Source organism: Adiantum capillus-veneris, chromosome 27 (assembly GCF_014529385.1).
Source record: "Adiantum capillus-veneris isolate H3 chromosome 27, ASM1452938v2, whole genome shotgun sequence".
Lineage (NCBI taxonomy): Eukaryota > Viridiplantae > Streptophyta > Polypodiopsida > Polypodiales > Pteridaceae > Adiantum > Adiantum capillus-veneris.
The window spans coordinates 23844285-23858062 of record NC_140957.1 but is presented as its reverse complement, the minus strand read 5'-3'; the positions used below and the strand labels follow the sequence as shown (position 1 = coordinate 23858062).

The following is a 13778-nucleotide window of genomic DNA, read 5'->3' as shown; positions in this document are numbered from 1 at the left end:
TTCCTAAAATTTCGGGATTTTCCTAAAAATCCGCCGCGAATTCCGGGACGTCCGTACAAGTGCCACATCATCATATTTTGATGTGCAAAGTCTTTTGAGTGTGTTCTGCTTTATTTTTAATGCCTTTATGTCACTTGTGGCCCCATCGGACGAGGTCCCCATAAGTTGGTAGGACTTCTTTTGTTGCTTGTTCTTCTTAGGGTTTCTAGAATTAGGGTTTGCAGGTTTTAGGGTTAGGGTTTCAACAGTTAGGGTTTTTGGCAAAAATTAGGGTTAGGGTTTTTGCTCTCGGGCACCACATCATCTGTAAGTTGGCTCCATTCTTTAGGCTTTGACATGTCAGCAGTTTGTTACAAAAGCCTTTTAAAGGTGATGTGCCCGATGATGGGGAGCCAGATGAGCAACCCGAGGTGGATGAAAGCGAGGAGATACTTGTTCCAGAAAAGATATTGGCACACAAGGATAGAAAGATAAAAGGTAAAGTGTTTAGGCGGTTCTTGGTTAAGTTCAAGAACCATCCTGCATTGGATAGGAAGTGGATGGAGGAGGAGGACCTAGCAGATACTCCTCAGATTTTGGAACTTTACCTTGAAGCATTCGGTTTAGCATAGTCTACTCCGATAGAACCCCGATTTCGGCAAGGTTGAATCTAGTGCAGTGGGTTTGCGAAAGAGGGGAGTCACTCTGCTCCTTTGTCAACAGATTACCCCGATTCTGAATAGAGTCACTGATGTCTCCTTTGGGTTTCAGGGATACTAAAGGGCTGAGTAGTATTCTGCTGTATGACTTTATAACTAGAATTCTCGAAAATGAAAATGATTGATTTGTACTGGACTTGTTTGAGTGCAGAAGTGAAATACGAAATGACTGCAGCATTTCGGTCTCATAATTCTCTATAAACATGATTGCAATAAGGATTAGTTAATCGGGCATCCGTGAGGTCCGGAATGGATCTAGATGCGATTACTAAATACATTGCCGATTGATCATGGTGTGAGATTTTGAATGAATTTGTATGTGATTTGTCATGTGATGTCAAGTGATGTCTTGTGATGTCCTCGATGTGACTGTCGTTTTGTACAAGTGCTAGATGTGTTGTGTCTAGTGCATCGGTACTAATAGTCAATGTCTACTAAGAAAGTTTATAGCCTCTGTCTGTTTTGCAGGCGTAATCGAGGGTGATTACAATTCTTTCAAGAGGGGGGTATGTCACAAATTGGTGACGTGGCAAGCCCTCGGACACACACACACACACACACACACACACACACACACACACACACGGTTGACTTTACGGAATTCCGGGAAATGTGCCAACAGGCTGACGTGGTAGCAGCGAACGGAATCTCGTAGATTGCGCCGACATGCAAACGTGGCAGGCTGCACGGATAACAGTATGGACGTCTCGCCTTTTGCGTTGATAGGCCGTACGGATTTCAAAAAATTACGTTGGCTAGGTTTTTGGGCATAATGCTTTTGAGTTAGAAGCTTTTGAGTTTGAGATTTTGGGGCTCTGCTTTCTGGGCATCCTTTGTAAGAATAAATAGGGTCTCGTTACTCAGGGCATTTGGACGCAGAGTCTGAGTGTGAGTTTTTGCGGTCTCTCTTGTACTTTGCACACAGATTAATATAAAAAGGAATACCGAAAGGGGCGCCAGTCTTTGGGGCCAATACCTCTTGGCACAGAACTACACCGGGCCGTGTCGTCTTTTCTGAACCATTTTAAAGTGAATCTTTGATGTGTCGTGGTAGAATCTAGACTTGGGGTGTCCAAGTTTGTTACAAACACCCTCTCTGCAGCTCATAGTGAACATCAATAGCGAGACCAAGTTGACAAAGAAGCTACCATGGACACCTGAGTAGAAGGCCTTGGACTATTGGATACACCTTGCTTTTGCTACCCTCAACTTTGTACCTTGGAAGAATGCCATCTTGAGCATCAGTTGCCTTTTTAGAAAATGTGAACTGTAGACCACACTACATCCAAGAATCCCCATTCGTGAATTGTGAACACATCACGTCCAAAATATAATACTCCAAGATAATGAAATGTGGAACACATCTTGTCCATGATCCGACCAACAACAATGGATTGGTACACTCATCCGTAGTGTTTTAGAAACGTCTGATTGGTTCCTTGCCAGATGCATGTGCCTTGAACTCTGACCTACGGGTTCAAACACCGATAACTTGAACTCCAACACAAGGGTCCAAATTAATTTGCCACTCACGAGCCTCTCTCTGGCTGAAGCTGGTGGCGTCATTGGTCTCCATGTGACTAGAAGGCGGGAGTCTGTGCCAGTGTAGACTCCATGACATCGGCAGCCTCTTTGATGTCCTTCCTTGAGTCACTATCACTGCTTTTCTCTTGATGGTATTTTTACCTTTGTCCTTTGTAGAATCTCTGTCTTTGCCTTTGGATCTGCAATCCTTGGCCAAATGACCACGCTTTCCATAATTGTAACAACAGTTCTTGGTCCACTTGTCTCAGAAATGAATTTTGCCTTGAGTTATCAACACGACTTCCTCCTTAATGAGAAAAGAGCTGAGACAATCAAATTCCAGCTTTTCCTTCGTGACTTGTAGCCGAAGTATTCTAGCCACCGTTGCGTTCGCCTCAGGCAACTTCATGAGAACCAAAGCAGCTAATTGAGTACTCGTCAATGCACTTCTTGTCACGGGGACGGGCACCACGAGTTCACCCCAAGAGAGCATTGGCCCCAAACATTGGCGCCCCTTTCGCTATTTCTTTATATTGCTTGAACTCGGTACAACTCCCATGGCACTGCTCTGTAGCCCCTGCAGGTAGACTCCCAGAGTGAGAGCCCATGGGTCATATTTAAATGCTCTTGGCCTCTAAAAGAAGTTTAATATGAAAAGCATTCCAGTTCCAAAAGCATCTGGCCTCCCAAAAGCAACAAACGTAAAATAAGTGTACAACCTGCCATGTCGTGAGTCGACAATGTAAATTGCGAAATTTCGTACAGATTGCCACGTGGCACTGTCAGCGCAGTTCGCAGCCGTCCGTACAGTTGCTGCACGTCATGAATTTTCTACGCTTTGTGTGTCTGGACTCTGTGTGTGCTGGTCCTGCTTTAGTTTGATGGCTTTAGGTTCCGTGGGCCCCATCGAACGAGGTCCCGTAAGTTGGTGGAAACTCGTCTTTAAAAAATAGGCCACTCGGCAAGACTTTGCAAGTTGGTAAAACTTCTTTTGCTGCTTGTTCTTCTTTTGCTGCTTCTTCACGCCCCTCAGCCCGGATCTGCAGGTTGGCTTCGTTCTTCATTGGCTTGACACGTCAACAGTTTGTGACACTTCTCATAGCCGATAGTTGATCATGAATAACTTTAGCCTTCATAAGAAATGATTGCATGGAACTTCTTGATGGAAATTGGATGGCAAATAATTGTCCAAGGAGGGTGATTGCTCGCATTGTAGAATTCAGATCAAACATTCCGAGGAGCTTGAACCACATATCGTTGGCAGTCTTCAAAGCCTGAATGGCTGGAGAAATGTCCTTTGTAAGAGATTCTGCAATTGCTGACATTGCCTTCGCATTAGCCACATTTCAATCGACACACGATTTGAGATATTCGTCATCTTGAAGGTGGGTGTACCTGCTGTTGGGATCCCTCGTGGGACGGGGCTCCGAGCTGTTGACAATATTCCATAAGCTTTTCCGTGAGAACCAGAGTCACATGATCAAATTCCAATGAGCGTAGTTATTGCCATTTAATTTGTCGTTGGCGCTCGAGCAAGGGGGGCCATGTTAAAGCTGCAAGATCTGGTAATCTGAGAAGCCTTCTTGTTAGACTTACACCACTATGCTGATTCACAGGTCTAGGGCATACTTGTACGGCTAGTATGTCTTCGGGCTGGCCACTCATAGTCTAGATTGTACCTGGTCTGGCCGTCCGAGTTTGGGGCTGGCCGCCCACTTTGTCCGGGCGCCCACATATATTTCCATATATCATTTTTCTGCTGGGTTGGTGGGATTTATCATTTTCATCAGGCCTTGCCCTACCTCCCCTTGGGCACCTATATATAGGGCCAGGGAGGTACCCACTTCCATTATACTGATTGTACTGAGGGTCTTTTGCTCATGGTAGTCATGGGGGGACTGATCGCCCCCTCTTCACCATCTCTGGCGTCTCTCTCTCTCTCTCTCTCTCTCTCTCTCTCTCTCTCTCTCTCTCTCTCTCTCTCTCTCTCTCTCTCTCTCTCTCTCGCGCGCGCTTCCGCACATGTGCACTCACACTTCTTGCACTCCAATAGTGGCCGCACTAATCCCAAGCCGCAAAATAAACCTCCAAGCCGTTCCACTCCTCTGCACAGCGAGCTCCACACGAAGTGGGCTCCGCAAACTCTCCTATCCCTCTCTGGAGCTCCAATCTCCCGGCCTCCCCCAAGCAGCTCCACTCACTTTGCTTCTCCCAAGCTGCTCCGCAAGCTCTTGCTCCAATCTTCCAGAGGTCAGTCACCTCACTCCTCTCTGCAACTCAAAAATCCCAAAAACTCCTAGTATTCAGTGTGTTAAAACGCTCAAACACCAAGGGAGAAGGGGGGGGGGGGGGGGGGGGGATCGATGAGGGGATGGAGGGTGGGCCGATTTCAAAGGCAATGCAAGCATCGTTTTGAAACGCTGGAGTGGGAGAAGGAAGTCTCTACTGGCTTAACAGCGTTTTGAAATGCCAAAAACACCAAAACAGTGGGGAGTCGTCGTCGCGAAGGGCACTGCCCGCATGTGCGTTTCAAGATGCACGCAGCGAAGGGGAGAGATGGTCGATGCTGTCGGGTGGGCTGCCGAACTTGCGTTCTTAAACGCAGGGAAGGAGGGGTGTCGTGGACTGCCGACAAAGGATGCCGGGGGCTGTGTTCTGAAATGCCACCGATAGAAGAGGGATTTGGCGTCTCTGTGGTGCAGCGTTTTAAAGCGCTGCTGTAGAGGGGTGAAGTAAAATAAATACCTAAAAGACAATAATTAATGGGACCACATTGGGAAGTTTACTTGAGATGCCAAAACTTTAACATTGCGGTGGGTACTTGTGTTGCGGGTCTGATGGGTACTTAGTGCTGTGGTGCTGCTGAGGTGCTAATGGGTACTGCTGGAGATGCTTGGTATTGCGACGGCGTTGATGACGACGACGACGATGCTTGTAGTGCGAGGCTATGGCTGAATTCTGAAAATGCTAGGGACTGAAGGCTGAAATCTGCTACTGGATGCGACGAGGCTGAAATCTGATGAAGCTCGATGCTGATGCTAAAATGCAGGCTGAATGGTCTTGCTGAACACTGGCTAGGCTGAAGAGGATAAAATGCTGGGGGTGCTGGGTACTGATGCCAGAAACGCTGGCACTGGGTGCTTGAGGAAGGGCGATCAGTTGCTGTGGTGCTGCTGAGGTGCTAATGGGTATTGCTGGAGATGCTTGGTACTGCGAAGGCGTTGACGACGACGACGATGCTTGGTAGAGATGCTTGTAGTGCGAGGCTATGGCTGAATTCTGAAAATGCTAGGGACTGAAGGCTGAAATCTGCTACTGGATGCGACGAGGCTGAAATCTGATGAAGCTCGATGCTGATGCTAAAACGCAGGCTGAACGGTCTTGCTGAACACTGGCTAGGCTGAAGAGGATAAAATGCTGGGGGTGCTGGGTACTGATGTCAGAAACGCTGGCACTGGGTGCTTGAGGAAGGGCGATCAGTAGCACGGTCTGTGAGTTACAAGGGTTCGTCCCTCTCTCTCAGCCTTGGTCCTTAAGTGCATCACTGAATTCGTTTGGTGATTTCCCGACGTTACCTTCGGGTGGTGTGACTAACAAGGGAACATGGACTGAGTAACATGGCATGAAAATACTTTTTACTCCCCCGAGGGGGAAACTTGCTTCCATTCCCCGTTGACATGCCACGGTATGGCATGGAGGCGCTTTTCCCCTTGTCGGCAAGTCCGCAAGATAACTTGTCTTTGACTCGTTTGTGTGCACGCGCAGTTTCTTGCTGGCTTGCCGGCTCTAGCCCAAAAAAGTAAAAAGTAAAAAATCAGTTGTCAGGCTGATTTCTGGTGCTTGGCACTTATTCTACCTGGCTCTTCTTGCGTGCCCATGCTGCCTAAATAGAGATGCAAGGTTGGGTCGAGCAGATTAGTCTTCAGCCCACTGTTTCATAAAAATTTGCCCAAAGTCACTTATTAATAAAATTACCTAAGCTGTGGTTTGCATGCCTAAATGCTGACTGGCTGTACTGTGCAAGAGAGGGTACGCAACTATGACCGGCTTGGACATGCACGTTAAGCTAGAGGCTCACAAGGGTGCGAGGCTAGGTCCTAAGCTAAGATTGATGCTAGACTGTAGTAGAAGCTTGTCGACGTGGCGCACGTGACAAGGGTTGCCCGTGGTTCGGGGCTGATTTGGAGGAGAATTCATTGCGGCATCTTTGAGGATCAGTGGCTGCCCTTGATTGAGAGTCTTTTGCACCTATTGTAGGCTCGATCATCATCCAATTCACCTTGCTGCACCTTTGACATGTTATTAGAGCCATCTGTTTGCTTTTGAGTCGGATTCTGATTGGTGCAAGTTTTAGGTGCTGATTTTTTAAGGCAACGAGGAGTGCACGACCCGGTTGTTGTTTTTCACATTCTAGGGGACTGATTTGGAGAACCCTCTTCATCTCTACTTGTCCTAGTTGATTCACATGCCCAAGTATTCTTCGGAGATCGTGGAGACGAGTGAAGTTTCAAACAAGAATACAATTTAGTACTCGAGGAGGTTTCAAAGGACGAGTCCAAGAGCAACAAAGAGTAGGGAGATTGGCCACAATTCTACTATGGCGTTGGAGACCTTCAATTTTTCATATCGTCAATCGTATGCCATGGCTTATGAGTCACCTTCGTTTGATGAAGGATGCGAAGATGATTTTAATTAAAATCATTTGCTTTCCTATATGATGGAGTGTTTTCGATGAAGTGGGCTACTTTGAAGGTGCAATTGAGGACCGCGGATGCCCAACAGACAATCGTGAGAGAACAAATCAACAAGATGTTGGAGCTTCAGTAGGAGATACTTCTCATGGGGAAGAAGATTAGTTTGGAGGACATGGCCATTTAACTTTTGGCTCAATCGCCTCCTCGTTCGACTGCTTCGTATTTTTCATTGATTGCTAGTGGAGGGTTGAACACCATTACTTGGAAGGAGATAGCCCCAATGGTATTGGACCAGGAGAAGCGGTTCAATAAAGCGAGGAAGTCCGGCTCCGAAGCCTTGATAGGTTTCTCTTCAAAAGGGAAGCAAAAGGCAAATAATAAATGCAGCAATAACACAGCAACAACAGCAATAACAACAAAAGCAGGAACAACAATGGCAACAATGTGTGCTGAGTGGGAGGCTTTGAAAGAGTGACTTTGTACTAATTGTCCCAATAAAGGTCATTATTGGCGGAAGTGTCAAATGTACATTGGAGAGCCCCCTTCTTTGGCTATAGCCAAAGGCCCTAGCCTTTGTCTATTGGGAGATGATTCCCTCGCAGACTTCTCTTGTGAGATTGGAGGTTGAGACAACTCTTGTAGTTAGAGACTCTTGAGATTGGATCCTTGATGGTGGTGCTTTCAAGCACATCACACCTTCAAAGGATCTCTTATCGAACATACGGGGACACTATGATTCTGTTTTTATTGGCGACAAATTGGTGACATCTATTCATAGTGGGGACACTATGGACCCGATTCCAAACGTAAGAGGGGGGATGCATTCCTTAAATGTACATGTTCCACAATTGGGTTCCATCTTTGTCTGTGCACGGGGTGTGCAAGTTGGGCATGGAGGTGGTCTCCATGGAACATGCAGTGGCTATTCGGGATCTTATCTCAAGAAAGGAGGGTAGCAGGGGCACGGTGGAGCATGGTCTCTACAAGCCTCAAGCTCTCCTCTCAGTGCTGGCTCTCCCTCAAATGATCTTTGGAATTATTAGCTTGGCGATTTGGAATATTGATGCTCTCCATTGTGCTTTTCGTAATTGAATGATTGGTGACTTACTCGATGTTGGGAGTAGGCAAGGACAATGCACTTCGTGCATTCATGGGAAGCAACTTAGAGAAGCTATTTTGAAGCACTGCATTGTTAGAGTTGGGTCACACTGACCTTTGTGGACCAATACAGACTTCATCCTTAGGTGTTTCTGGTGGATCATTTTAGATGCTTTACTTGGGTACACTTCCTCAAGCACAAGGATGAGGCTTTTGAGATCTTCAAGAATTGGTGACACTTGTGTGGATGAGGAATCAGGCAAGCAAGTGAAGACCATTCATGCAGACAGGGGTGGAGTGTTTATCTCCAACGCTTTTGTTTAGTATTGTCAGACAATTGCATCAAGCGTTAGCTTGCCATTAACGGATTTTCGTAAAAGAATAGAGTACTTGAGCAGAAGAATGTGACTGACGTGGAGATGGTCCGAACTATGCTGCAACATCGGGATCTACCCAAGTTTTTGTGGGTCGACGCCGTTGCTATAGCTGTTTATATTCTCAACCAGTCTAGTACGACTTTGCTCCCAAGTTAGACTCCATTTGAGGTTTTGGTGTAGATATACAAGATGTAATTTATGAGGATAAGGCTGAAAATGAGCAGGCTAGGGGTATGCCAAGCTGGTTGGTGCGAACCTTGTGTGATTGTAATATGGGTGCACCTTGTCTAGTCGTACTTGTTTAGGTTCTCAGCATGCCTCTTATGCGTCAGATTGTTATGTTTTGGTTGTGCCTAGTTTGTATCAAGAGGAAGAACCTTTGTCATTTGACGAAGCAAAAAATTCAAAAAAATGGTCGGCTGCGATGCAATCTGAGTGTGATGCTTAGAAGAATTGGCAGAAATCATGCTGTTTTACCCCGTATTTGTGTCTTGCTGCTTTACCAATCATTTTGTATCCTGCTTTCCGCTGTAGTATTGTATCTACAGTAAGAGCTTGTAGATGTTAATGACGATGGTTTTCTGGCATTGTTGTGAACTGTTCACATTTGTGCAGCCATGCTCAATATTTCAAATGCTCCATTTGGTTTCCAAAGTTGAGCTTGAGTATACATCACCGCACTCACAGAGATATTCTCTTTGACAGCTTCTACTCAGGTTACCAATGGTTTTCTGTGGGCAGTTATTGAAGGAGAATTTCATGACATAAGATCATCTGTAAGGTCCAATTTTCTCATAAAGAAATCTGTATATTGCCTTAAACACTTCACACTCACCAGCTTCTCTTTAGTGTTTTATTGTGGTTTTCTGCATGCCAGATTTGTGATTTGGTCGTTGTTGCAAGGCTGTTGAATGTCACACTGGTGTTGCCAGAGCTTCAAGAAGTGTCTTCTGCTACTGGAATCAGGTACATGCATCAAGTCGAACTTGTTGTGGAAATACTTAAATTTTAAGGACAATTGAAGCAGGTTGCTCTAACACTGTATTCAATTGCAGCTCAAAGTACAAGGGGTTTGGCTACATTTATGATGAGAAACATTTTATTATGACCCTCAAACGTGACGTTTCCGTAGTGAAGTACTTCCCCAAGAGATTTGCAGGAGTCAGAAAGAGGAAGGCCTTAATGAAGGCAAGCCCATCCTCAACACCAGACTTTTACATGAAGACTTTTCTACCTGCCTTGAAGACTAGAGGTGCATTAGGCTTTGTGATCTCTGGAGGGGGCTGTCTCCAGGTCAGTACCTGCTGCTGGGTTAATGGACTAGCTTTGACATTCTCTTCCTGTGCTTAATCTTCGTCACTTCGCCTTCTATTCACAATTCAGTTGGATGCTTGTTATGTATGGGGTCTACTATCTTAGGTCCCTAGAGCATCTTGCAATAGTCTTAGCATATTGCCTTTTGTAGTCGCGAGTTTCAGTATACAATATTCTAGGAGATATTGAGCATCGCTGTTTAGATTTTGGATACACCGGAAAACCAAAGAGGAAGTATAAGGTTTTGCTAACTCTTTCTTGCAGAGCATGCTGCCTCCCCAGTTGGCTGAGTATCAGAGATTGAGATGCAGGGTTGCCTTTGAAGCATTGCGCTTTCGAAAAGAAGTACAGGAACTTGGGTTTCGGATGGTTCAAAGGTTGCTCATTAAACCCTTCTCATAGGGTCTTCTCTGAAATTTGAAACTACTCTATTGTGAAATGGGATTTCTGTGATCCGCATCAAGAGGAAATGTGAATGTGCATCATAACACACACTTGTCATCTGAGTTCCCTGCATCTCACATCATCCTGCTTTTACTTTGAAAGTGATGTGGGTGACGTGATGTTTTATACCCCATTGCAATGGTCTGGGCGAGCCAGGACTTTGGTATATGTTAACCTCGCTGGGGTTTGAGTTTCAGTTTTTCTGGCCTACATTGTGGTGCTTTTTCTCATCACTTTTCTTCTTCAACTCCATGTGCTTAAATAATCCAATAGCCTCTGTATTTCGGTCATTGCAGTATGGTATTCAACGTGCTAGTCTTTTGCAGTCTGGCTCTTCTTGCATTCTAGTTATGCAGACTGGTGCACTGCTTTCCTGCTTTCTCTATGATGTAGCTTTTGCGAGCATTTGAAGTGAAGTGATGGCTTTTTAACTTTTAGGTTACAGGCTCTGGGACAACCATACCTTGCTTTTCACACTGGTCTGGAGCGTGATTCTCTAGCATTTCATGGCTGTGCAGAGCGCTTTCAGGTATGTGTCTATGGATTGGGCATGAATTATTCTTCTTTCAGTAAGACTCTCAAGTGCTCAGTATTGCAACCTTTTTTTCTTTTTCTTTGCACAAGAAGGTGAAAAGTTAAGAGTTATCTGCCTTTAAGTGATGAAGGAGAGTGAAACATTGAAGTTCTTGATTTGGGGCATCCAGGATCTTCACACGGAGCTTATACAGCATAGGCGGGCCCTCATGATCAAGGAAGGGCATTTAAAGGGAAATCTTAGTGTGGACTCAGAATTAGTGTGGAAGAATGGTTCTTGCCCGATCATGCCAGAAGAGGTGAAGTGCCTGTTATGATTTTCAGGCTATTGCTGTTGATGTGATTAAGATTGGGGTACCTTCTTTAATGCAGGCTGGTGTACTTTTTCGTGCTCTAGGATATGGGCCTCACACACGTATTTATATCTCTGGTGGTGAGATTTTTGGTGGACAACGAGTTTTAGTCCCATTACGTGCCATGTTCAGAAATCTTGAAGATAGGACTAGTCTAACAACAGAAGAAGAGAGGGCTGTTGTTTACGGGCCCGAGGAAGCTTTGCCCCCTCCGCCACCATCTCCACCCCCTCCGTCGCCTGAAGATATAAAGAAAATGCTTGCAGCTTGGGAAGTTGCAGGTCCTCGACCTAGACCGCTTCCACCACCTCCAAGTCGAAATATCTACATCCATGAACTCGAAGGTTGGTGGAGCTGGTTAGCAGTTTCTGATCAAGAACCTCCACCTTCATTTGCAGATCTCCAGTTAAAGGGACATAAATTACTCTGGGCAGCCTTGGATTATATCATTTGTGTGGAAGCAACAGTTTTTTTCCCAGGGTTTGATCGTGATAGGAATGGTAGGCCCAGTTTTGCGAGCATGGTTACGGGTCACAGGGCATACCTTGCACCTTCTCTGAGGACATATCGCCCTGACAGGTGCCGGATGCCTTCTTTGCTTGTTTTATACTTTAACCTTGTATTTGACCTGAATGGTTGCGTTTAGGGTTAGCTATATCCCCCCTCCCCCCCAAACCCCCTCCAAAAAAAAAACTTGTGCGGGACGTGCGCACAGCACACGTACGCTCAACAAGTGGTGTGCGGTCATACCAACGCTAATACTCCACAGTTAAGTGTGAACAGTATTGGGATGGGTCACCTCCCGGGGAGTCCTGGTGCTGCACCCTTCTTTTGCCATTTTGCATTGGGTCCACATCTATTCGAATTTCAAAAGGTCCCTGTTTTCAACTACGAGAGGCCTAGTCGAAAGGTCAATGGCGCCCATATTCAACTGTGATTGGGTACCCCCCATAATGATGGGGAAAACCAGAATCATACCACTCCACCTTTAGTACAAGGGCTTCTCCTTATATGCTGTGGCTAGCTAAATAGTTTCTTGCAGAGTTTGAGCACAGAATGTGACATTGGCATGCCAACATGTTGCACTTGAAAAGTTTATTTTGGAGTTATCAAACATTGCTGACATCTGTTTTACATTTGATAGGAAAAGCATTGCCAAACTCTTGGAGAGAGCTGGCGAGAATCTTTACCGTCCCACGTCATCATGGATCTTGATGGTTCGGAAAAATTTGAAGTCTACTTTGGACTTCACCCCTCTAGGAAAGACCCATGTCACATCAAAAGAGGACTTGTTTCTTTCACATCCTGTTCCAGAATGTTCTTGTCAGCTGTCAGGGAAGACTGGTTCAAAGAACTCATCCACAGCCAGTGAGAAGAATGCCATTTCTCAAGCATTTGATGAGATCTGTCCCCGCTGGATGGAAAATGATGCCACATTTCAAATGAATAGTGAGGCTGATGAAGACAATGAATGGGAAGCTGAGGCAGCAGATGAGTCACAGCAATCAGATTCTGGGTCCAAAGCTGAGGAACCAGCTGTGAGTGAGGTTGATAGGGTAGAGAAAGAGGAAAACCAATCAGATAGTGATGATGAGGTTGATGCCAATGACTGAAATTCATTTTTGCTGACTGGGTTCATGCAATGCTCTCTCTACAATGGCTGTATCACAGGAATGTCATTCTGGAGTGCTATCATGTGCTACTAGTGAATGCAGGACAATGTCGTGCCTTACTCTGATGAAGCTTTCCACATTTAGACTGGATCAAGGATAATCTGGAGTGATGCATGAGATGGCCTCGACAATCTTCAGGCAAGGTGATTACTGCCTACATAGGGCCTACTTCGATGGCAATTTACGGGTATCTTTGAACTTGCTGAAAGCTGCCCAGCTTACTGAGGTCTTCATTTTGAGCAGAAGACCCTATATTGTATCATATTCATTCTCTTGCACATGCAAAGAGAAAGAGCTGATTCTACTCCTTAATAGCAAGTCCAATCTAAAGAGAATCTTTGAATGGAAAAAATGTGTACTTTACGCGGTGGCTACACAAATAAGGAGGCAGGGTATTTATTCTGTTTGTGGCAGTGTGTGCTTTGTGTATAGCTTTTTGCTCAATGAGGCACACTCCCTCTGGATTTATTCAGCATTCTGCACTGCAAACCGCCCTCAAGGCAATTCAACAGGCTGGGAGAGGTTGTCTCAAGGGAGTTATCACTGCATTTCACTCATTGATTAGATTTAATCAGGATACAACATTAAAGCTAATTGATGTGGACCGCCCAGGGATTGTGAAATTGGCTACTTCTGAAGTGGGCATTTTTGTGAGAATACGCATCCATGTGTACGGTGGCTTTGAGACTACTTTCGTATCCAGCTAGTTCCCATTGATCCCTTAAGATATAGGATATCCTCATCTCTTATGTACACAACGAGAAAGGAATTCTAGTAGGAGGGGTGCCATGTGGGTGCAAATGCTACCTAATCTCGCCAGTGCCATACATCCCTTCAGCTGTATGGTGCCTTATGTGCTTGCTACTGTGTTTAGCCATAGGAACCATCCCCATCTCCTAGCATCCTAGAACTGTACCATTTGTGGCTTTAGTTTACACGGGCCAGGGGCATTGGGTTACGGTAGAACCAGCAATTGCTATGCATGATCGGATATAGGGGTGCTAGAAGGAAACAGAGAAGCATAATGCATTTGAGTAGAGCTTCATTACATAGCAAAAGGTCAAAAACC

The 13778-nt window shown here is 45.5% G+C and overlaps 1 protein-coding gene across 1 annotated transcript in view; it reads left to right on the top strand.

Annotated features, from left to right (window-relative positions):
- EDA30 (O-fucosyltransferase family protein) overlaps positions 1-13115 on the top strand; it is a 34947-nt gene extending 21832 nt beyond the window's left edge. The window contains exons 3-10 of the mRNA XM_086502690.1: positions 9097-9167; positions 9269-9357; positions 9447-9684; positions 9970-10082; positions 10588-10678; positions 10854-10982; positions 11056-11615; positions 12181-13115. Of these exons, the coding sequence (XP_086358816.1) occupies positions 9097-9167; positions 9269-9357; positions 9447-9684; positions 9970-10082; positions 10588-10678; positions 10854-10982; positions 11056-11615; positions 12181-12649 (1760 nt within the window). The 3' untranslated portion in view covers positions 12650-13115. The remainder of the gene's footprint in view (positions 1-9096; positions 9168-9268; positions 9358-9446; positions 9685-9969; positions 10083-10587; positions 10679-10853; positions 10983-11055; positions 11616-12180) is intronic.
- The last annotated feature ends 663 nt before the right edge of the window (positions 13116-13778 follow it).